Here is a 25,473-nt window from a genome sequence, read left to right on the forward strand (position 1 = left end):
TTTCCTCCTCCCAGTGCCACTGCGTGCAGAAGTCCTGGACCTTACGGACGCTGTGGGACCCCGGTCAGCTCCCCGGGGAGCAGCCCACCGCTAGAGGGCGGCGGCTGAGAGGGACCCGCCCTCGGGGAGTCCGCTCCTTTGGGGCTCGCTCTTCCGCCAGGCCCAAGGAGAGGTGGGGTGACAGTGGGTGGAGATGCACGCTTCATGGGTGTGAGAGCGAGCCGCCTGGGTGTGAGTCAGCGCGCGGGGGTCCAAGGAGCTCCACGGATAGTCACGGAATCTCACTCACGCTCGGCTCCTCCGCCCATCCCGTCTAGAGCTTGTGTCCCGGTCCTGCGCCTGCGTGCGCACACCGCACGATGTCCGATTCCGGGCTCTGGGTGTCCTTTGGGTGAAACGGGGGTGGGCGGAAGAGGGAGTGTCCCTGTGGGTGTTTCTGCGCCCAGGTTAGATTTCTCTCTCCCCTCCCCATGTGGGGTCTGGGGGTGTATCCCGCTCAGGTACGCGTGTACCTGTGTTTGTGCGTGCGTGCGTGTGTGTGTGTCAGTGTGGTGGGACCTGTTATCAGTGCAGGGTGCTTGCGTCTGTGCCCGGGTCTCTGTCTGGGTCTGGATGTTGGCGCAATCTCGAACCCCTGGGTGTCGGGAGGCCCTGGTGGCCGGGGTATCCAGCCTCCCGGAGGAGCAAATGCCTCGACACCTTCCCCTCACCACCCCAAGCTGGCCCGGGCTCCTTAGGGAGCTGCCTACGTGGGGAGGGCCCGGGGTGGTGTGTCCCAGGGAGGGATAGAAAAGGGGGGCCAAGGGGCTGGCCGGGTCCCCGGGCGGGGCGCGGGCTCGGGGGACCCGCGCGGCTGACGTCAGGCGACTCCTTAAATAGAGCCGGCAGCGCGCTCGGCCCCGCATTTCTCGAGGAGCCGGAACGCGGCCGGCGGCCAGCGCCACCGTCCGGCCCGCCCGCCCGCACCGCCGCGCCGCCGCCGAGCTTTCGGGGCGCCGCGGCGCGAGGATCCGGCATGGGGCTTCGGGCGCTGGGCGCGCTTCTAACCCGGCGCACGTGAGAGTCGAGGAGCGCCGGGCGCCGCCCCGCTGCCCGGAGCCCCAGAGCCCAGGACGCGGGGATGTCGGAGGCGCCGCCGCCCGTTCCCCGAGGAGACGCCGCCTCCGGGATCCCCGGGCATGGTGCGCGCCCGGGCCGGCAGCTCCCGGAGAAGACGGCGCCCCCTATGCCCGACCCCCGTGGCCCGGGCCGCGCGGCTCGAGCCCTCTAGGCGGCCGCAGGGCCCCAGCCGCTCCGCCGCCGGCGCCCCCTCGGAAACCATGACCCCCGGAGCGGGCCCATGGAGCCATGGCCTATAGGGTCCTGGGCCGTGCGGGGCCACCTCAGCCGCGGAGGGCGCGCAGGCTGCTCTTCGCCTTCACGCTCTCGCTCTCCTGCACTTACCTGTGTTACAGCCTCCTGTGCTGCTGCGACGACCTCGGCCAGAGCCGCCTCCTCGGCGCGCCTCGCTGCCTCCGCGGCCCCAGCGCGGGCGGCCAGAAACTTCTCCAGAAGTCCCGGCCCTGCGATCTGCCGGGCCCGACGCCCAGCGAGCCCAGCGCTCCCAGCGCGCCCGCCGCTGCCGCGCCCGCCCTTCGCCTCTCCGGTTCCAACCACTCCGGCTCGCCAAAGCTGGGTACCAAGCGGCTGCCCCAAGCCCTCATTGTGGGCGTGAAGAAGGGGGGCACCCGCGCCGTGCTGGAGTTTATCCGCGTGCACCCGGATGTGCGGGCCTTGGGCACCGAGCCCCACTTCTTCGACAGGAACTACGGCCGCGGGCTGGACTGGTACAGGTAAGGAGGGGAGCCCCACTCAGCGCGCCCCGGCTCCAATCGGCTCCGTCCTCTGAGCCGTCTCCTGCGCTTTCGCTTCCCCTTAACCCGGCTCGCTGAGTGGGCTCCGGTTGACACGTGAGGGGGTGGGGGAACTCTAGCAGAAGGATTTATACAGAACTTCCCAGTGATTGTGCAGACGGGCCCCGGTTTCTTGAACGGCGAAGGACAGTTGTCTCTGGAATCGCCGGAAGGGAAGCGAGATCTCTGGCCTGACCTCAGGGCGAGTTGGAGGGCTGGCTCCGTGTCCAGCGTCTGGGGTAAAGCCGAGTGCGCAGGGAAGGGGCAGCCGGGACAGGTGCTGCCTGAACACAGCCCTGTCCTGAGTCTCGCCAGATCTTTCCTGGCATTTGACGGACCCAGAGAAGGGAAAGTCCGAAGAGGGCCCCCTCGCGGCAGGGCTCTGCGCTTGGGCGAGGTCCCCGGAGTTCAGGCCGAAGGAGAGGGCATCCCCTGAGGTGTGGGCCTGGCAAAGGTCCCTTCCGGAGTCTCAATCTGAGCTCCAGGTATTTGCTGCTGTATCTGGCCTGAGACTCCCAGTCACTCTGACCCTGAATTAGTGTTTTTGAATAGTGGAAAGGACCCTGGATGTGAGTCTTGGCTCTGCACTTAGCTTGAGCAAATTCCTAAAATTCATTGAGCCTTGATTTTCTGGTCCATCACAAGGATCAGGAAAAGTCCCTGCCCTGTGTGCCTCTCAGGGCCTTTCTAAGCACTCTAAAAGTGTCAAAGAGACACTTCGCACTGGGCGATGCTTCTAAACCAGCAGCCAGGGTGTGGAATTTGGAATACTTGTAGGCACCTCAGATGAAGGCTGGCTAGGGTCATAGGGGCAACCAGTCATAGGCAGACTCCCACTGCACTGCCAGGGATGACAGTCACCCAAGCTGGCAGTGTCTGGGAATAGCCTGAAACTTCTGGAAGGTAGTAGCCTCCACTGTTCACTGCCCATTTCCCTCCCAAGCCCTGTATGGTGCTGAAGTGTAGGACTGGCCCATGTGTGGGCTGAGCAGGGCATCCCTGGGGGTGGTGTAATGTATGTGGTCCCCATAAAACCTGGGTCACAAATTTCTCACCATTTGCCTGACCCCTTGAAGACTTGCTAGAAATGTCTGCCTAGTAATGGAACTGGGGAGGGGTAACATGGTAGCTGACACAGTAGCTGAGGCTATTTAAAAATTTTATTAAAGTAAACCCTCTAGGGAGTAGAAAGTCATAAGCATATTGGATAAAGGACAACTTCATTAGAAGGAGGACCCCACTGGGCTCATAATAAGGACCCTGGATTTGTAAGGATCGGGGCAACAGGGCCAACTTATCCCCTTTGCCAGGGAGCCCTGGCCTGCAGTGGTCATGGCTTATGGGACCAGGGGTGGGACATGCCCCTTCCTCAGGAAGCAGACACACAGTCCATCTCCAGTGGAGTGCAGCAAGGGCACAGCTGGTCTGTGGGTGGCCCCAGCACCTTTATGCTGGCTCTGTGGAATAGGGAGGGTGGCACAGAATGGCAGGTCTGGTGCTTTCCAAGCTGTGACCCCCCCAGGCATCCCATCTGGGTGTACGAAGTATTTGAGGACAGCGTCTGAGCCAGACCGTGGGGTGAGAGAGGCAGACACATCTAACAGCAGAGCACGATGTGGGTCAGCCATGGCCATACTCTAATGCACGGCAGGGTTTCCTCGATGGAAAATCTAAAGATCATTATGAAACCCTTTGCCAAAGTGAAGTGCCTTTTAAGTGCAAAATAGCAAAATTGTGAGCATTGGCTTTTATTGAGCCCTCCACTAAACACCTATTCCCTGCACCCAGCCCCTGCACTCCCTCTTCTGTGCTCTGCCACCAAACACCATACCTCAGGCTTCCTTCTCGGAGCCTGTGTCATTCAGGGATGGCTGCTTTTTATTTTTAACCTTGGCATGTGTGATTCTAAGCCAGCTTAGCTGTGAACCTTAGAGATGGGAGCCGTGCCTTTTTTTTTTTTTTTTTTTTTTTTTTATATAGCACATTTGGATTCTGCTAAAATTCTCAACTGAGTCTTGGTAGGTTTTATTTAACATCAAGCATGCTGACAGCTCCACTTCTCTCTCTACTACCCCCCACTTCCCAGGGTCTGTCTTACCGTCCCTTTCTCCCTTTATATTTCCGAAAGAACATTTGACCTGCAGGTCTGGTAGTAACAGCCCCATCCCCATCACTTCCCCAGGAAGGCTAGGAGCCTCTAGCATCAGGAGGGGCTGTGTGATTTGTGCTTATTTGGGTTGCAAATCCACACCCCCAGAGCCCAGGGTTTCGGGTGTGGATGGTCATTTCTGCATAAGGTAATACTGCCCCATTTGGATGCTGTTTCCATACTTTCCAGAACATTTCTCTGTATGTGTTTTACTCTTTATTATCACTCAAGTAATATGCATTAGTTGCAGAAGTGATGGGGATAGATGGTTTTCTTTAAAACCCATGCTCTCACTTTATTCCTGAATTCCATGACTTAGGACGGCAGGTGGTAAGATGCTTCTCTCTCTGCCTGTTGCCCTTATCATTTCACAGATGTGAAAACTGCAACCCAAAAAGAGAGCATCTGGAATGAGACTCAAAGCAAGCTGATGAAATTTAGGCCCAAAAGTCAGTGGCATGCACTGTCCCACCAAGATTTACACATACACGCTGTGTGTGTGTGTGTGTGTGTGTGTGTGTGTGTGTGAGCTCATGCATGTGTGCATTTCCAGCCAAGTGCTCTAACCAGTGTTCTACACAGCTTGCCACCATAAAGCCAGTGTCCACTGGGTAGACATGGCCAAAGAGCCCTTGCACCTATTGTAGGGGACTGTGTTTTCCAAAGGTAGAGTTGCAGAGTTGCAGGCAGTGGATCTCATTATGATCTGCCCACCTTGAAGCCCCTGGGGATAACCTCCCAGGTCTGGAGGCCCCAGTCAGGTAGACGATGGAAAAATCAAAAGGAGAGACTTCTTTCTGTGAGTAAGTGGAGATAAACCAGGAGGTGACAAACGGTGCCTGAAGGCAAAATGAAACATCCAGGGAGGCACCATTGGCCAGAGGCCAGGAGACAGAATCTGCACCTTCCTTACCCCCAGCCTGAATCCTCTCTTGGAACTAGCCCAGTTCAGGCCACCCTAGGAAGGCCCGTCACTGAAGCTTACGTCACCTCTGCACCTGGGTAGCTTCCCCTCTCCCAATTTGCTCCACATACAGAAGGGTCCTGGCCTTAAGTTCTACTTTCAACAGCTGGGTGTGCAGGGTGGGGTCGGCTAGCTGCTTGGACAGGGAGGCAGGGTGAGACCATGCTACCAAGGGACCCAGGATAGGACCTGCTGTCAGAAGGCAGGAGATAGTCCCCTATGCTGGGTAACTGGAAACAGAGTCCTGGCTTCCTCGTCATATGATGGCGCCTGTGGTAACTATCACAGAAGGTTGTTTTGAAGAATGAATGAAACCCTGTATATGAAAGTGCCCTGGAAAATTCCCTGGTGTATAAAGATAAGACAGTAATGTTATCACCGTTACCACTATTACTACTACTACTTCACTAACACTCCTTCTACCACCATCAGGACTATTAGTATTAAAGCTATCAGTTTCTTTCCCCACTGCTGTTACTACATGGGGCTGAGGAATTAATTAATTGCTGGAAAAGTAGTTTCATGAACGCCTGGGAAGGGGTCCTGGCCTTAAGTTCTACTTTCAACTCTGCCTTAATTGTCCTTTTTCCCCTCCCTCCCTTTCTTCTCTCCTTCCTCCTGCATTGGTAAAAAGTCACTTCTCATTTCTGGGTGTCAGTTTGCTCACCTTTAAAATGAGAATGATATCTGACAATGTATGTGAAAATGCTTCTCCCAATCTAAGATTATATTCGGGATGCATCAAAGGCTGAGTATGAGACAGAGTATTCAGGGCTTTCATCTTTCATAAAGAGACATAAGTTGTGCATTGTCCAGTAGTTTTTAAAGTCTTAGGGGAAACTGAATTTTGTGTAAAGTGTCCTCCGTTTTGCTAGTTTTCAGCGACTGGGGTTGGGGGGTGGCAGTGTGAAGACGACGTGAATCTTCTCTAAATGCATTGAAACGCCAACAAGAGCAAGTTAATATGTGATAATTGACGCTGTGCTCTGGTGTCAAAATTGTGATAGATGAGCCTGTTCTGTAAATTTTAGACTCCACAAGTCTGGTTATTTATTTGTTCAGTGGCGGTGGTGTTCTGCGGATGGCGTAAGGCAAAGAAGACATAGCATTTGCCCTAGAGGCAATAGTCTAAGTGAGAAAGAGAATTAAAAGCACAGAATAAGGTCTATCACCCTATCCAGCTCATTTCAATCAAGAAGTCAAATTTCAAGAACAAAGCCAAACTCTAGAAAGGCAAACTTTAAGAAGAAATAAAACCAAAGGCAGGAGGCAGGGGAAGTAATGAATGTGGAAGGCTTTACCACCTTTAACAAACTGATGGACACATGGCACAGATGGACCCGTGCTTGCCGTGTGCACAGATGTGTGTGCACGCACAGCTCACACGTGGGCACCCGCACACACAATTCCAGTGTCTGTGCAGACACGTCTTCATAAGGAGTTTTCCTGCTTCTGTCCAGGAGGATGTCACACATGCTGATTAAATGGATCCGCTGAGTCCATAAATCCTCTGTCTGCCTTGTAGGTCTCTGTCAGCCTCGCAGCAGCTGGAGATATAGTAGTTAGTTCCAGCACATGTACAGTTCTTGTCAGGCACCGAGGAATATTCAGGATGGGCAAGAAGGACTGTCATCGCTCAAGGAGGCTTTTTGAAGCCTGGCTTTGCTTCCCCCTAGAGCTGGGTGGGACAGTGGAAGAGCTTGGAATGAAGACTGGGCTTTCCCCATGGCCTTTGGTATGTGGCTATTTAGGGGGGAAAGACCCGGACCAGCCCCAGTGCTATTCAACCGGCACACATTGTTACATCTGTTTCGGATGTTAAAATATTACATAGATTCTAAGAAGCACATTTTCTCTTTCACCTTTTAATATCTCTGAAATTAGGATGTGTCTAATGATTGATGGGGTCTTAAGTCCTTGAGATACGATGTTTCCATATTGGATGGAAACTCTCTCCCCCAGAGATGCCCTCTGCTCTGGAAACTCACTGGACCTTACAAAGGGCCAGCAGCTAGGTGGCAAATGCCCGGCCCAGCAGGGAGCCCCTAAGACCCTGCTTGTCTCTGCAGCCAGCAGGGGTCTCTTCTGATTGGTGAAGGAGCTGTACCCATTTTAGATTTTTGATTGTTACCCGTGCCATTTCCTATCCTGAAATGAGGGGAAGTGTGGGTTGACAGCCACCACGAGACAACAAGATGCTCTGGAGGTCATGTTCTTCACGGGCTGCTGTTCTGCCCAGATATTTGGAGTCATATCCCAAGAGTCCCTAACAGGTTCAGGGCATGCTTGATGCCCAACAGGTGCTGTTACCTGCAGGGCTTGCTTCTGTTCCATGCATCTGGCGTGCAGGACTGTAGAATAGCTTTCTCCTCGTTGGTTAGACCTCCACGCATCATTCCTGAATGATTGAGAGACCGAGTGGGCGGGGCGAGGGCGGAAGCACACAGCGCCGAATTCAGATCGCCTGAAATGAGTGCCCTTGGAGGGCACGCCCTCTCTGTGAGCGAGGACTCGGCCGTGGGTCTGGGGCGGGTAGGTAAGCTCGCTGGCTGTGAGTCAGGCTGGAGGGCGTTTGCAAGGTCACGCAGTCTACCTAAACGTGTGGGACTCTCTCTCCCCTCCAGAACTAACCCCAGGGCGGGTTAATCCATTTATTTGTCAAACGCCTACCATTTGCCGAATCAGTGCCGAGCTGCTGTAGACCGGCTCTGCGGCCACTGTGTTCTCCTAGTGGGCTGCACGGATGGGCTGGAAGGTTTTGTAGTCCATGGGCAGCTGGATGAGGTGGGTGAAAGCCACAGTGATGGAAATAACTTAGCATTTCAGAGGTAGTTGCTGCCTGTCGAGCTCCACAGCTGGGCTGTTGGTCCGATGCTTCTCTCACGGGGCTTCCTCAGAGGATAACGGCATAGAGAGAGAGGGGGGCAAGGGGTTACTACTGAGCGTGTGCTTCCAAGGAACTTGGGCCAGATGGACTGGTTGGGTTACCTGGGGCTTGAGCATCACATGATTTCCCGGACACAAGTCCACTGGGAGTGGCTTCCCAAGCTCAGAAGTCAGCGGTGTTCATTGTGGTTCCATCTCAGTGCTCGTGGCCGCCGGCTCCCACGAGTAAGAAACCCAGGGTGTCTGCTCTGGGTGGAGGCTCAAGGACCTCTCAGTGCTGTTCTCAGAGAGGCAGCATCACGCCCACATCCTCGGAGGGTAGCATTTTCCAGGCTTCAGTCATTTTTGTACTGCCTCATATTTGCCAAAACCTGGCATGACCTCTGCTATTATTTTCTTAATAATTTGTATGTTTATGTTAACATTTAAAAATTATATTTTTTATAAAGAACTGGGTTGATTTTTCTGCAGTGTGTACATTGTAGAATAGATAATATGTTCCCATAGTGCAGACTTCAAAAATGACAAAGGATATTCAATGAAAACCATTCTGCTCCTTCCCACTCTGTCTCTCCACCTCGCAGTTCCTCTTCCCAGAAACAGTCACGGGATCCGTTTTTGTGTATCCTTCTAGAGGTGTGCTGTGCATTTGTAAACCTAACACCCATTATGCAAGTGTAGTCAAAATACATATTTTTAGGGCTTCCCTGGTGGCACAGTGGTTGAGAGTCCGCCTGCCGATGCAGGGGACACGGGTTCGTGCCCCGGTCTGGGAAGATCCCACATGCCGGGGAGCGGCCGGGCCGGTGAGCCATGGCCGCTGAGCCTGCGCATCCGGAGCCTGTGCTCCACAACGGGAGAGGCCACAACAGTGAGAGGCCCACGTACCGTAAAACAAAACAAAAACAAAAACATATTTTTAGAAAACAACTTTATTTGAAAACCACCTTAAATGGAAAACCAGCATCACTTGCCATAATTAGAAAGTAATTATAAAAATAAGTAGATTGAAAACAAACAGTGCTATTGAATTTTTGCTACTGTAAGTGGCTAGAATGTTCCAAGCCTGTAGCCTGCTCTATCTTTGTTTAAAAGAGGACATCAGGGGATACTAAGAAGAGCAGCTAAAGAAATACTAATATCAATGTGAAACATTTCTCCTTAATGTAATCAGAAGGAATGAAAGTGAAGTGGAAAAGGTAATAAATTTTCTCACCAGTAGGTCTAATGTAGTATCTAAAATTACTGAGATGAGCTATGCACCAGCATCATAGGAAACACTACTAGTCTGCAGAAAATCCAGTGTAAGTAAATCCAGTGATGTGTCTAGCGTTCAGATTCCTTTGATGTGTTAATGATTGGAAGAGACAAGCCAAAGGAAAACTCAGCATTCAGAAAGTATTGGTGCTTGCAATATTTACAAAGTAGTCTAGCCTTCAGAAGAACAGGATTCCCTGAATAAAGGGTATAGCAGGTATTTAAAAGAAAAAAAAAATCCCACAAGTTTACTGTTGGTTTCATCACCGCTTTTGCTGGTGGAAAATCAGCGGTCTCCCCCATGGATATCGTATCTCCATAGGTCGTTACATACCTGCAGGTATCAGTGTTACAAAAGTCAAAAGTAAAGTTGTTTCCACTAGGGACTTGGCAACTTATGTGAAAGGGGCTCAGAGCTTTTTTCTGTTTTTTGTTTTTAAAATTTTGAGACTCATGTGAGAGAGGATGTCTTTTTGAAATCTCAAGATGCAGAGTCCTTTTTTTTCCCCCGCTGCGATGCATATGTGAGGCTTAAACATAACGGCGGGGCAGGGTGTCACTCTTGCTTTCTCAGACAGTTTGATCTCACTGTATAAAGAGGGGAAGACAATGTCATATCTTTGTAAATAGTTTTTAGCTGCATAAAAGGAGCTCCGATGGGGAAAATTGTCCTTGGGACTTACCAAATGTTGTCAACAGAACCCATTTAGAGGGTGTCTGTGATAGCAGGGCTCCCCAAGCTTGCCTTCAGATGGGTAAGTAGTCATCGACCCTGATGAGGTGGTGGCTTCCTGCTCACTCAGGGCCCCCGGGTCTTGGTGCTCACTGCAGGTAATGGAATCCCAGACCCACCCTAGGCCTGGTGGAAAAAAGAGCTGGCATTGAAGCAGTGCCTCAGGGAACACCGGAAAGAGGGAAGGAGGGCAGCCCTGAGTTCATGGACGAGATGAACTCAAAACAGAGATCAGAAGACAGTTTCAGCACAGTGATTAAAAGCTCGGGCTCTTGAGTCAGGATGAACGAGCGGGAATCTTGGTTCTACCACAGAGTGTCGGTCCACCAACAAGTACCCCAGTTCTATCTGCACATGGGGACCAACCCTCTTGCCTACATGTAGGACTGAACGAGTGATATCATGTAAAAGTGCTCAGAAAATTTCTAGCATGTGGAAGGTGTCCAACAAGTGTTGGCTGTCATTATCGGTTGTTGATTTTCTCGTCATTCCTTTATTGAGCTAAGTGCTAAGAACCTGAAGGAGAATAAGACACAGGTCCTGCTCCTGGGTTCCTCCCAGTTTGATGGGTTATGAAATGTTCATGGGAAGTTTTTACGCAAGTCAGAGCTGATGATAGGAACCATAACAGAGATGCAAGCAGAGCTATCGTAGCATGGTGGGGAGACAAAATCCGATTGGGGGAATTTGGGAAGGCTTTCTGGAGGAGATGGTATGTTATTTGGGTCTCAATGGGCAGATGGGATTTTTGCAGGAGGCGGGTGAAAGGGGTGGCGCTATAGGGATGCTGTTTCTAAATACATTCATTGCACAATTTCACTTCTGATTACAGTCAAATCAAAAAATAAAGTTTTTTCAAATCACTTCAGTTCTGTAGTTCATTTATTGACTACTTACTGTATGCCAGGCACTGTGTTAAGTCCCAGAAAAATTAAGATACAAAAGGACTCTCCTTTAAAGAATTGAAGGGGCAGACAAATCCAATAACAAGATATGCTGAGAGAGAAAATACTCCTGGCATATGGGGTCACAGGAGGGGCCCCCACTCAGGGTGGGTCAAAGAGACTTTCCGGGGAGCTGATGCCTATACTTTAGGACATTTGCAGTGGCTGTTTCCTCCGCCTGAATCACTCTTCCCCCAGAGCATCCCTAGATCTGGCTGCTTCTCATTGCGCAGGTTCCAGCTCACATGTCACCTTGAAGACGCCTTCCTTAGCTACCCAGTCTAAGCTGACTCACCTTCCTCATTACCCTCTATCTCTTGTCTCCACCTTGGTTTATTTACTTTTTACTTCTTATTGCAAGTTGAAATGATCTTGTTCATTTTTCTTTTTACTCACCGTCTCCCCCACCAGACCGAAAACTCCGGGACAGCAGGGATCTTGTCTGTTTTGTGCATGGTTGTGTCCCCTGAGCTCAGAGTGGTGCCTGGCACACAGTAGGTGCTCAATAAATAGTTGTTGAGTGACTATGCTTAGGTGTACAGGATGACTAGGAATTGGTGAGTCTGTTCCAAGGCTACAGGCTGGCCCCAGCCTTTCATTAGGCTTTTCACACGTGGGTCTCGGGAGGCTGGGCAAGAGAGTGCAGGGTGCGGTGCTGGTAACTCAGCCACCACTTCAACAGATATTTAGTGAGCATCTGCTCCATGCCAGGTACTGTCATAGTCCCCGGGGAGAGAGCAGTTAAAAAAAAAAGCAGACAAAAATCCCTGCTCCTGTGGTGCTTACTTTCTATGGGGTGGGAAGGAGATGGTCAATAAAGAAGTAAGTAAAGTATATCTATGTCCTATGCTGACAGGTGCTGTGGGAAGGCATAGGGAAGGAGGATGGAGAGAGCTCGGTGGGCAGGGAGGGGGGCACTGCGATTCTAGACGGGGTGTTTTCGGGAAGGCCTTACAGAGAAGGTGATGTTGGAGTAAAGACCTGAAGGAGGTGAAGGAGCAAAGCATGTGTGATCTGAGCGAAGAGCACCGTAGGCAGAGGGAAAAGAAATGCAGAGGCTCTGAGGACAGCAGGGTCTCTGGTGTGACTGAGGGAAATCTAGGGGCAAAATGGCTGGAGTGGCCACAGCAAGGAGGTGAGTTATGGGAAGTCAATTCAGAGAGGTGGCCAGGCCCCCATTCAGATCCATGAAGGACATTGCAAGAATTTTTTTTAATGATTTGTTTATTACTTTTTTAAAAAGTCTATGCTGTGTCATGTACCAGTGAAAACTGAGAGATCCAAAATGTTCCCCTCTCACTTTTAGAGTTGAAGAAACTGGTCTTCTCAGAGACTCAAAGATTTGACCAAAGCCACCTGGCTGGGAAGCAGCAGAACTGGGACTTTTGTTTGTTTCAAACAAAATTAAGACCCGTAGTATAGATACATAAAGCACAATTTTCAATCCTGCATTCTCTGCCTAATATTCCATCATTAAGATGTTCCCACACCATTAAATATTTCCAAACCTTGATTTCAGTGTCTGGGTCTCATTCTATCATGTGGTCCCGTGGAGCGCTTACCCATTCCCCTCTTCTTGGACATTTAGTTGCTGATCCCCAATGTTTTTTTTTTTTCTATTTAAGTAACTCTCCATTGCCTAGATCTCTAATTCTTTCTTTAGCCTAGAGTCCTAGAAGTGAAATTACTAGGTCACAGTGAAGAACTTTTTTAAAGGCTCGAGATACATACTGCCAGAATGGTCTCCAAAACACTGCAAGAATTTTGGCTTCTCCTCTGAGCGAGTGGGGAGATATATTGGATGGTTTGGAGCTAAGCAGTCATATGATCTGACTTGTATTTTAAAAGGATCTCTTGGGTGGCTTGACAGAAGCAGGGAAACTAATTAGGAGGCTTTTACAGTGGTAACGGTGGAGGTGTGAGAGGTGGGCAGGTGCTGGGTACCTTCTGAAGGTACAGTTGCAGGTTTTGCGGATGGATTCATAGGGACCAGGTACGAGAGGGGAGTCAGGGAAGGTGCTGGTGTGATGATGACATCTCTTAAGGGCTTGCTATCTTTCAGACCCTTCCAAGTGTCAGCAGGCTGGGGTCTGAACTTAACATACTTCCCAATACAGCCCCTGGCTTGACGGGCCAAGCATCTACCTGGAGGTATCCTTGAACTAGCCAAAGAAAGGAACGTCACGTTCTACTGTAGCTTGGAGGCTGCAGGGTCCCCCCCAAATTGGTGAGAGATGGCAGAGTCCCTCTTTCTGGAGGCCTTTGAGGCCCTTTTTATAAGTGCAGTGTTCTTAGGTAACCTCTTGAGATTTTTGAAGATTGAATTAGCTTTGCTCCAACCCAGAAAAGGCACGTGTCACTCAGTGTGTGTATCACCCAGCTTCTCATTCTTGTTCCAGCCTCATAAACATGCCTGGCAAGGGAGCTGCCTCGATGGCATGCTAGATTTAGGGGGCTGACGTGTGGTTTCTTTCAAACAGAATCGAACACCATGATGCCTTCCCCCAAGGTAATCAGGATCTGAATCTCCCCACCTTCGCCAGAGCTGCTGGAGCATGAGGAAATGTCCTCTGCCTTGGCAACCTCTGCAGTGCATTTCTGCTTTGATGGTTTTAATGAAGGTATGAAATCATCCGACAGTTTTCATTTTGCTCAAGTGAGATGGCTTAAAGTGGAGGTAGCATTTCCCAGGATCGAGCCCCATTTTTAGAAGTGGCTGGTTAAACTCTCTACAGTTTATGACCACTTCTGGCTGAAACAGTGTGGGATCTGAATTATTAATTCTGTGAGAAATGAGTTAAGTCACTGCAAAGCTCTGTGGTGGCAAAATCCCTACTACTTTGAGGCCTCTTTCTCCTATTTTCTCTAGCATGAACATCTCCGTTAACCAGAAATTCTTGGGCAACTTGGCCAAATCTCTGTCTGACCGTCATTTTGTCAGGAGGGAAAGAATTTGACTTAATTCGATTGTTCTTTCCTACCAAGGATGACAAGGAGGAAATAGACACAAAGACTCGGAGAGGTGCTTTTTTCAAAGCTATTTTTTATAGGTACTCAAACTTGGACATGATTCAAATGTGAACTGTGCAAGCAAGGTCATCTCTAAAACATGAACCTCTGAGCACCTCTACCCAGTCCAGGTGGCTGGTGCCCAGGGAAGTGTGTAGAAGGATGGAGAGCTCTGAGCTGCTCTGATTATGGCACTGGGAGCTGGGGGTGGTGACCCAGCTGCAGAGAGCTCCTATCCCCTGGAGAAGCAGTTTGGAGCAGTGATGGCATCGCAGACTCAACATCCTATAGGGACTCTGTGGGCATGTATGTGAAGAAATGAAATTGGCTGTGGGGCATTAAGGGGTGGGGGGATACTTGTCCCAGTAGTCAGTCCCTAACAGACTTTTCTTGCCATCCTATATTGCCAGATCTTCTAGGTTTTTTGTGTTTTTTTTTTAGAAAAAAGCTTGAAATATGACATTTTTAAAAAATGTGAACTCTCGATTTATAATTGTGTTTTACTGATTCACACCTTTTATAGAACCCTTGTGGACCGAACAGAACAGGTTTGTGGGCTGGATGCTACCCATAAGCTGTCCTCTCATCACCCTGAGAGGGTGGGCCTTAGATGCAGGCTGTACGGCTTTCTAATCCTGCCTCTGCCACGTGGTAGTTGTGGGCTTAGCTGCTACCTTCTTAAGCTTTGGTTTCTCCTCTACAAGATGAGGATATCAAGCATTCCTACCTGCTAGGTTGTTGTAGTGATTCAATGTCATAAGTACGTGTTAGATCTTATTACTGTTGAGGGTCCCGCTGGGGCCTTATCTGTTGGGCCGATGGGGAGGAGAAGAATCTGGAGCCAGGATGACCCGAGGTTGGAGAAACCCATTTGGTTGTAGAACCAACCCCCAGGGAGGGAGCCAGCAATCCCTACTGCTTCTTATTGTCATTCTTGTACATGCTCACAGAGTCCCTGAGGATTTTGAGTTTGTGATGCCCCCACGGCTCCAAACTGCTTCTCCAGGGGATAGAAATCCTCTGCAGCTTGGTCACTGTCCCCAGCTCATGGTACCATATTCAGAGCAGCTCAGAGCTCTCCATTCTTCTACACATTTCCTTTGGCTTGTGCGGAGATGCTCAGAGATTCATGTTTTAGAGATGACCTAGCTTGCACAGGATGTGAGAGCCTCTCTTGATTGGGTGGTTTGGTGCAGATAGAAGTCCAACCTGGAGAGTGAGGTCTTGGTTGCAAGGAGAGGCTAAGGGATGGGCAGGGGTGGACCATAAAGATCATTCTGGAAAGACTTCTCTCCAGCCTAGTTGGCACCTGCAGAACGACAGGAGAACATTGGGACGGTGGTGCAGAGGAGACTGGAGGGAGAAGGGTATGATGGAGAAGAGAAGGCAGCCACCCCTCAGGAGGATGAACTGTGTCATTTCTGACACAATTCCCTTTAAAGCCAAGCAGAGCTTTGATGTGGAGAGAGCTCCACTGGGTTGGCTGAATGATGAGTATTGAGAGTCTGTGCGTGTGAACCATTGGTGGAAGAGCTAGGCAATCGTCCAGGTTTGTCTTGCCTCTGGGGTAATCTGTCAACAAGCTTCTCCAATCACACAGTCAGCAAAGTTCTGTCTAAAATCTGACACATTGTTTCCCAATCTTCAGTCGTTCGGGTGCCATCTACAAATACTTTTATAACCTTTACATGGTGTTAAAGTCCACTCATAATTTTTGCTTTAACCTATTTACTTAAGCATGAAACTTTATATCACTATCTTAAATGAGAATCATCACTTGCCAGAAACAGGTCATAGAAACCAATGTAGTAAAAACCAAACAATGCAATTAGACTCCAGCCCGATACTGTTGCCTGTGTCACATTATGCCTGAGGCAGCCTCTTTTTTCTGTTAAAGAGAGAGATCAAACGGTGTTACGGAGAGGCTTCCCTGGTGGCGCAGTGGTTGCGAGTTCGCTTGCCGCTGCTGGGGACGCAGGTTCGTGCCCCGGTCCGCGAAGATCCCACGTGCCGCGGAGCGGCTGGGCCCGTGAGCCATGGCCGCTGAGCCTGCGCGTCCGGAGCCTGTGCTCCGCAACGGGAGAGGCCACAACAGTGAGAAGCCCGCGTACCGCAAAAAAGAAAATAAAAAAATCTGTTAGGGAGGTGTTAACATCATAGCACCTAAGACTTTCTCCATGACGTAATCAGAAGATTTGAATAGAATGAAAAAGGAAAGATGATTATTTTGTAATGATGTGATTAGGTGGCATTTAAAGGCATGTCTACGTGCCCCCCAAATATTTTTTTAACCAGTAGTGGTACATATCTCACACTTTGGGAAATGCTGACCTACCCACCTGGATCCCTCTCGCTTTGATATCACTGTATTATTTTATCATACTTGGTTGTCATGGTCCATCAACAGCTTGGGAGGGACTGGCTGACATTACAAAGTCTGGGTGGTTTAAAAAGCTGTGATTTCAATTTAAATTGCAAATTGATGGGGCATCATGGGAAAAGCAAATACAGACGTGAAGAACTGAAGGAAAAGATCCAGCTATGTAGTATTTTTAGATCTTTTTCTCTGGACCGATTTTGTATGATTTTTTTCTGGACTCTGGGTTTGATAAGACCAATTACCTGAGGGCTACCCAAAGCTTCTTGACAATTCCAACCTAAATGGCCTATGTAAAACCTTTATTTACTGTTCCTTAAAGCAAACAAACAAACAAACAACAAAAACTGTGACTTGGATGAAGCTCTAAGGCATTATGCCGAGTGAGAGAAAGGTTACGTACTGTATGGTTCCGTTTACATGACACTCTCAAACCGGCAAAACTAAAATGGTGGAGAAGAACTCAGTGCTTGCCAGGGTTTAAGGCAGGGGGAGGGTGTGAATATAAAGAGGCAGACGACGGAATGTGCAGCAGGTGCGCGGTGGGGAGTGAAACCCTTCTGTGTCGTGATTGTCGTGGTGATCGCATGAGTCTGTACATGTGTTAAAATTCATAGTGCTTAACACTAATAACAGTCTATTTTCCTGTGTAATACTTTTAAAGATAAAATTAAAAAGTAAAGCTTTATTTTTAAAATATCCATGATTGTAGAACTCGGCTACTGAAGAGCCATCTTATATCCCTAATTCTTTTTTTTTTTTTTTTTTGCAGTATGCAGGCCTCTCACTGTTGTGGCCTCTCCGGTTGAGGAGCACAGGGACGTCCAGGCTCAGCGGCCATGGCTCAAGGGCCCAGCCGCTCCGCGGCATGTGGGATCCTCCCGGACCGGGGCACGAACCCGCGTCCCCTGCATCGGCAGGCGGACTCTCAACCACTGCGCCACGAGGGAAGCCCCCTAATTCTTAGTTATCGAAGTGAACCAGCTCCCATGTTTTTGGAGTTCACAAGCCTACCTTCCATCTTTGTTATGAGTCAGAATCAAGAATGTGGGTAGCCTTTAAATCTTCCCCACCCCACACCCACATTTCCGAACAATGCTGGAGTCTGATGCAAAGGTTGGGTTTCCATTGTGGTCTGGGGCCTTGGTGGCCAGTGCAGATGTCCAGCCAGGCCTCCACCTAAAGGTCTGAGGTCAGGACATGAAGGAGGCAGCAGTGCAAAATGCATCTCATAATCAGTGCCTGTTGCTGGATAAGAAGATTTGGCTGAGGTCCTGGGGAGAGTTGGCAGGGCATGTGCGATGGGGAAAAATGGATCACAAACCACAGAGGAAGAGGTATCCAAGGATTTCCCCCTCAGAACAAACCAATTCACACTCTACCACCAGCAGGTCTGACCACCTGAGCACCAGACAGCCTAAGGATGGAGACAGAAGCCTCCTCTGCTCCCCACTCCCTCCATCCCGAGCCAACTTAGCAGGGACAAAAAGCTTCCCTATGCACCTTCTCCTGCCCGAGCACCCCCAGAGCTGGGAAGAGCACCCACCCTGGACTGGAGATGCCCACAGCTCCCTCCTCTCAGTACTTGGTGAAGAACCCATGCTTCCCAGAGCCCCACAAGACTTCACTCCTCAGCCACCACTATAGAAGGGCCAGCAATCGTGTTCTTTCTTTCTGTGGCATCTTGAATTAGACACAGAGACTGCGTGTACAATAGAGAGAGGCCATTAAAGTCTGACTGTACTGCCTGCACTTTATATCTGCAAGGCACCCACCCCAGCATCCTTTCACAAACCCCAGTTTTCCCTTGGGTTAGTTTGAACGGATTTCTTTTCATTAGGTGATGAAGACACAACTTGGGTGGTTATGCTGAAGTCACCTGGGCTGGAGGCAAAAATGTGAGTGTTGCCAGCCTGTGGGTTTTAATTGAATTCACGGAAGGAGCTGCAATAACAAAGGCTCCTGTACCGCTGGAGAGGGAGGTCACAAGGTGTGGCGTGACCAGGAAGTAAATGGACACAGTGATGGGGAGGGATAGAGACGGGCAGTTCGCACATAAACCACAGTGAAGCAAGGGGTAGGTGCACCAGATGTGTCTGAGGTGTCCACCCCTCCGACATCTCTTACTCTGTGCTGGCCCCTGAAGAAAAGATGGTTTGTATTTCCTAACATTACCTTTTTCCCATGATTATTGGTCTATTTGGACTTTTCCATGGTCAGCTCTCGTTGTTTCTACTAACCTATTTCAAATATGATGATGATCAGGCTTCCTTGGTGGCGCAGTGGTTGAGAGTCCGCCTGCCGATGCAGGGGACACGGGTTCGCGCCCCGGTCCGGGAAGATCCCACATGCCGCGGAGCGACTGGACCCGTGAGGCATGGGCGCTGAGCCTGCGCGTCCGGAGCCTGTGCTCCTCAACGGGAGAGGCCACAGTGGTGAGAGGCCCGCGTACCGCAAAAACAAACAAACAAACAAACAAAAAACAAGCAAAAATAACTACACCTCTTAATTACTCAGGTAAGTGAAGAATTGTGCAATATGTGGAAAATAATGATAATGTGTACAATACTTAGAAACTAGTCAGATGTAGTCAAAGCTCTACTCCACAGCAGACACGCTTCTTTATTAAATGAAGAAGATGAATTGACTAAGGACTCCACCCCAAAAGTTGGAAGAATGATAAAACAAATGTAAGGAAACAAGGAAGAAATCATTGGGAAGGATAAAAACAGGAAATGAATCTAGGAAAACAGTAATATTGGTTTAAACAAAAAACCCAAGAACTGATTCTCTGAAAAAAATCAATAAAATAGACAAACAGCTGTGGTATTTAATCAAGAACAAAAAAGAGCACAAATAGACAAAATTAGGAGGAATGAGAGAAAGAGTAGAGCCAGAAGGTTTAAAAAAAATCTGCGAAGGGCTCAAGCATCTTTATAATGCTGAGAAAGAACTAGATAACATCGAATTCGTATTTAATCCTCATAAGACACTTAGTGCATCTTAAAGGTACTTTTTCTCATGATTTTAAAAATAGTTTTTAACTGACATCCTGAACTCACCTGGGTATCATTTCCCCCAAACTCTATCTGCTGATGAGATCACAGAAGTGCTAGGTAAAGCGTAGATAATTGATAAAAGAGTTCAAGTGTAACAGCTAAACACAAAAAGCTTACCTGCGAGCTGTAGAAAGAGACACCGCCAGGGGCCAGGGAGGGTGAGAACGGAATGGTAAGTGCTGAGGGCTTTGTTTCTAAGTAATTATTATTAAATCATCTCATATAATGTATCTCAGTGCAAATATTACATTTGATATTGGCCGTAAGCTTCAGTACTGTAGTCACAGCATAAGTCTGTGTTTACTGGTGCCGGTATTCACCTTCCTTCCTCCATTAATTTATACCTTTCTTTAGTTGTTTGTTTTTATTTATCTCTCAACCAGTTGGAGAACTTTTATCAATAACTTTTTTTTTTTGTTACTGTTTTAATTTGAGCCCTTTGGTAGGTTTAAGCATATCTTTCTGTTTTTCTCACACATGAACGATAATTTGGCTGAATTAAAATTTTTAGGGCAAAACCTTGAAAAAAGAAAACAAAAACCCTTCTGAAAACAGTGTTCTACTGTCCTGTGGTGTGTGTGTGTGTGTGTGTGTGTGTGTGACAGAAGAGAAATTTGATGTCAGCTGGATTCATCTTTTTCCTCTGCAGACAAACTGCTTCATTTTGTGTGGTTGTTTTTTTCCCTGCCTGGATGCTTTGTGATTTTTCTCTACTGTTTAAGTTAAAACATTGAATCAGGATATGTTTAGATGTGGTTCATGAATTTTCCTCGCTACTTACTAGCACTTCTACTCTGATCAATAGCAGTCATCTGGATTTTCCATTAAATTCTTAATAAACTTGACAGATTGTCCTCTAAAATTCTTTTCTCTTCTATCACTTTTTTCTTTTGCCTCGGAATTCTACAAGTGTCTCCTGAGTTGTTTTATTCACTGATATGTAGTTTGAAATATGGAGTCCCATCTCCATTTGTGGCTTTTACTTTATCAATCAGTTCTTCTCTTCCATGCAACCCTTATTGACTTCAGATTATTCCCTCTCTACAGTTGAATGGACGTAGTGGTTTCTGAGTCTTGTTGAGAATGCAGCTGTTTCTAATATTACTTTTGTTCCTTGTAGCGACTATCGTGCTTGAATGTTTACTCTTATTTCTCGCACTGATTTATGAGCTACAGTACTTTATTCTTCCATACATCTGGTGATCTTTTCTCTTTTCTCTACAGGAGTAGACAGTTGACCTATTTTGGAGATGATTCCCGGAAGCAGGAACGATAGAGTGTTAGCTATGAACACCAAGCAGACCTTCTCCTTGACTCAACTGGAATGAGGAATGGGTATTGAAAAGGGCATGTGGATAGAGGGACAAGGGGAAGGGGGGAAAGTCAATTACGAATAGCTGGTTGGCACGGTGGTGACTTGGACTCAATTGTGCTGGGGAATCCAAGGAATTCTAAGGAATCATCTAGAAAGTGCCTCAGAATTGTCTCTCCAGATGAGAGCCATTGGCTCTCATGGGAGAGCCAATAGAGACATAGGAGTTTCTCCAAGGGGTGTTTCCCTCCCTGTGCTTCTTTCTGGACTGCCCTGGGTGAGGGGAAAGTGAGCAGGGGTGCTGTCAGGGTTCACAGGAACTGTCCATCATAGCTGCCGCTGAAGTCCAAGGTGGGCTAAGGGGAGTGAAACAGGGCACAGAATGTATCTGTCACATAACATATCGTGCACTCTTTCTTGCCCATGAGCTCAAAAAGAAGTCAAGGTTAGGTTAGGGTTACTAACCAGCTGCTTACTCTTCCAGACTACTTTCTCTGGAAGCAGACACAGAGATCTCCCAAGGACCAGGGATCTACTTTGCTGCTCAGTAGTGATAGCTCAGCCGTGACTTTCAAGTCCTCCAGTTTTTTAGATGGAGCTTGGTCTAGACAGAGGGTCCCATCTTAGTCTCTTGCTAAAAGGTGCCTATCAGGCCTTTGTTTGCTCGGAATCCTTCAGGCCAGGCCATCTGCTCCAGGAGGGTCCCTGAGGCCCAGTGCCAGGGCAGCCAGCCATTCCCAGGGCTCTGTGCTCCACTGTGTCCAGTTAGTGCTGACCTCGGGTGGCTGGGAGGTAGCTGAGCCTTCCTAGACTAATGTCTCCAGATGGATCTCCCAGGGGAAGCATGTGATGCTCAGAGGTCCTGAGTCTTGAAGGAAGGAAAGCTTAATCCAACAGTGGTGTCAGAAGAGCTCTGGTCTTGGGTTAGGAAACCCATGTTCCAGTCCCCACAAGTTCATCAACTTGCCTTTGCTCTTGGGTGGATGACTTGTGTACCCTTAGTGTCATTGTTTTCATTTGTACAATCAGGGAGTTAGACTAGGTTTGTGTAACCTGAGTGCAGAATGTGTCATAACTAGGGGTTTGGGGTGATCCTTGAGGTGATTTGGGATGATGTCTACTCATGTTACACATCAAAGTTCATGGTGAAAACATGCCCTTTTCAATACCCATTCCTCATTCCAGTTGAGTCAAGGAGAAGGTCTGCTTGGTGTTCATAGCTAACACTGCAACGCTACCTAGTTAGAGTTTAATCTTGTTTTCCTCTCTGTACTTATTTTTACGGTTACCTACCATTTGTGGCAAGAGATATGGTTTTCCGTTTATGGTTCTAACAAAGGTTTTTTAAAACTAAAAAAATATATGTTTATGTAAGCAGAAAAAAGTGAGTGGATTTTAAGGAGAAATAGAAAGTAAACAATAGCGCAAGAATATGGCCAGGATTGTGTGGGTTGTATCTGAATGACTGGATTTGGAGAAAATGGACTTAAAGCTCCTTTGTCTCACTCTAGAATCTGTTTGAGCAAAACTCCATCATGCAGTTGGGACTCAGGATGAAACATTCCATGGCCTGGGATTTTGAATTGTCCATGTTGGATTCCTTTGGAAGGTGTTCCCAGCAGACCCACCAAGCACCACCCTTCAGATTCAATATCCTCCGCAACATTGGATCAAAGAGGCTTTTTTGACAGTTGGTGGAGGCTCCTAACTCTCACAGCAGCTGCAGAATGAGTCCTTAAAAAGCATAAATAACAAATTGCCTCTTCGGTTGCTTTGACATCTTTGTTTAGTTCAATCCAGGTGTGTCGTAGCTGAATAGTTTGGGCCAGAGTCCTTGCTGGGGAGAAAATTGTTATGAAAAGCTATCGATTAGGTGTCCACGGCTGCTGAAACCCAGCAGTGGAGGCTCCTGGAGCTGTATTTATGAAAGGGCAGGGGTCACTGAGAAGTGCAAGAATGGGATTGAGAGAAGAGACAATTTGTTGAAAGGACCACAGCGTATGCAGGCAGGCGACCACTGCAAATCCAGTCCTTCCTCGTTCCAGGTGGCAGGGTGGGTGGTACAGGGTCTGCTAGGGCAGCGGTCCCCTACCTTTTTGGCACCAGGGACCAGTTTCGTGGAAGACAATTTTTCCACAGATTGGGGGGCTGGGGATGGTTCAGGTGGTAATGCGAGCGATGGGGAGTGGCAGATGAAGCTTCGCTCGCCTGCCTGACACTCACCTCCTGCTGTGTGGCACGGTTCCTAACAGGCTGCAGACCAGTACTGGTCCGCAGCCCGGGGGTTTGGGGACCCCTGTGCTAGGGTGTGTGCCCTACTGCCATTTGCAGCCTCGGAAAGAGTCCGGGGGATGCTTTTTCTTCCTATAAGATCCTGCCTTGGTCTCATTACCCTGGGACTCAGGTATAGTAATGCTGATCTACTGTTTTTACCACAGGGTCCCAGCGCTGCCCAGCCCCGCCCGATGCTGCCCTTTAATGCCCAACCATGAACGCCCCGCCCACACTTCCCTGCGCAACGCCAGCTGGCCTGTCACCCCATCTGTGAACTGCACTAAACTGTGATGATCACGGCGCATCCCTACATTGCCCTTAGCAACCCTGTGTAACGCACTCCCTCACTACACTGAATGTCCTCAAACATCTGTGCATTACTGCAAAATGAAGCCCAACCTTGTCCCTGGCCATCTCCTCTGTGCCTGGCACCTAATAACATTGATACCTGTTTGTTGAATGAATCAACGAGGCTTTGTAGCACCTGAGCAGGGCAGGACTCAGCCTCACTCACAGGCACCCACTGAAACCACATTGCACTGCTGGCTCACAAGAGAATGAAAAGCTTCTCAGGAAATCTGGAAGGAGCTCTTGAAAAGAACAAAATTGTAAGTAGCGAAGGAGGAGAGGTACAATGTTCCTTTCTGCCTATAGCTTTAGAGTAGTTGTAATTGTGAATGGCCTGTCAATCACATTTGATAAGTTAAATCATACTTTAGAGCAGTATTTCTCAATGTTGTTTACTTCTTGGCACAAAAGCTTTTGCATGGGTAACTTCTGTAAGTTATGTGAAATCTTCTTTCCAGGGTAGAAGCCACTCCACTCTTTTTTTTCCAACGCAAGGTAGCATATTATATGCTTTTTTTTTTTTAGATGACACACAGTTTTGTCCCCTTTCACCCAAAGATTCCAATATGCCCCATACCTATCCCTGCTGCTAGTTAGAATTAATGTCTTAGGTGCTTCTAACTTCATTTGGCTCATAAATATCTCCAAGAACATGATGAAAACTATATTCCCATTCCCCTCAAATTTATAAATAGGTACCTGCAACATTTTGCAGAATTCATCTTATTGCAATGGAAATTGGCTGCCTTCAAGTCCATGCACTGTGAATGTGATGCCTGCAAAAAGCATCTTTTTACCTTAGCTTTTTAATGTAAAATAAATGGTCATTTTCTAGAAAAAAAATGCCCAGAGTTGTGCAGAATAAGACAAAAAGTTGCCTTTAACTTTACTCAAAAGGAAGTTTCAATGATGCTGCTGCCAGCGTTTAGCTGGTACAAGAAGCTGAGATTGTGGTGCAGTGCGCGTGTCATCTTTGACATCAAATCAATTATGACTTTTGGTTTTCATGGTGATGGGCACCTGACTTACAAAGGTAAGTAGAAGCAAGTGAAATCAGAGATTCAGTGGGTTCCTTTGCCCTGTGAGAGTGGCCTGGTGTCAAGGAGTACAACATTTCCCCAAGACTCCTTAAGTTGCATTCATACCACATCATTTCCTTTGTACTCATGTCAGGGAGGTCACCTCTCGCTCAGTCTGCATATTCTTTGCTTGGCAAAGAAACTTTATTCTTTCAGAGATGTCGCCTGCTTTTGCAATTACCCAAAGGAGCTCACAAAATAGGAATTCTTTGATGGTGTCAGAGTGCATATAAGAGGTGAAAACGAGCTTCTGGCTGCCCTGGGAGGGAGCAGCGATTTTGTCCACCTGCAAGTCCAGAGAGAATGGCGCAGTTATCATTCCCCTCATGACCTGCCTCATGCTATTAGGAGAGACATCAGTGGTTCTGGAGTGGGTGACAATGTCCTACCGAGGCACATCTTACATTTCTTCCACTGCCCCACACCGTAAGCCACACTGACTCCTCTCCTTCAACTACTTTGGACGTTATCTGTAATACTCAGATGCTTTCAGGGGCTATCCTTATAATTTTAACTTCATAGTCTACAACCTGTCAATATTTTACCTTCTTCCCCCAAAATACAAGAACCTCAGCATACAAATCCCTATCACCAGCCCCCATCTACCGTGTTTTTATCTAGGATTTTAGTTACACCTTGTTTTTACCAGCCCACATCCTATTATCATTATTACCTCCTTTTCTAAAAACAGGAAACTTCTCTGTAGATCTATCCAGAGGTTTCCTAATTCCTTTGGTCACCATTGCATCTTTCATCCACTTCCTCCTTCTACATTCACTTGCTATCTACTCAAGTATGCCCTTCACTAGTTTTTACTAAATTCTGTCAATATCTTTTTTTTCTGAAAATGTCTCTATTTGCCTTCACTCTTGATTAATAGTTAACTCAGTACAGAATTCTAGGTTGGCAGTTATTCTCCCTCAGATCCTGCAAGATATAATTCCAGCATCTTCTGAACTTTCATATCATTGTTGATGAATCTACTCTGAATCAAGTTGTGATTCCTTTATAGGCAAATATGTCTTTTATCTCTGGTTGCTTTTCACTATCTCTTTGATGTTCTGTAATTTCACTACAATGTATCTAAAGTATGGATTTGTTTTATTTTGATCCGAACATACTTTGTTTCCTAAATCTGAAGATTAATGCTTTCTATCAATTCTGGGAAATTCTCAGCCATCATCTCTGAG

The 25,473-nt window shown here is 48.1% G+C and overlaps 1 protein-coding gene across 1 annotated transcript in view; it reads left to right on the forward strand.

The window, feature by feature from the left end:
- Positions 1–901: 901 nt before the first annotated feature.
- HS3ST2 (heparan sulfate-glucosamine 3-sulfotransferase 2) overlaps positions 902–25,473 on the forward strand; it is a 94,596-nt gene continuing 70,024 nt past the window's right edge. Inside the window, exon 1 of the mRNA XM_032606473.1 lies at positions 902–1,832. Coding sequence (XP_032462364.1) covers positions 1,348–1,832 — 485 coding nt within the window. The 5' untranslated portion in view covers positions 902–1,347. The remainder of the gene's footprint in view (positions 1,833–25,473) is intronic.

This window comes from Phocoena sinus, chromosome 15 (genome assembly GCF_008692025.1).
Source record: "Phocoena sinus isolate mPhoSin1 chromosome 15, mPhoSin1.pri, whole genome shotgun sequence".
NCBI classification, from domain to species: Eukaryota; Metazoa; Chordata; class Mammalia; order Artiodactyla; family Phocoenidae; genus Phocoena; species Phocoena sinus.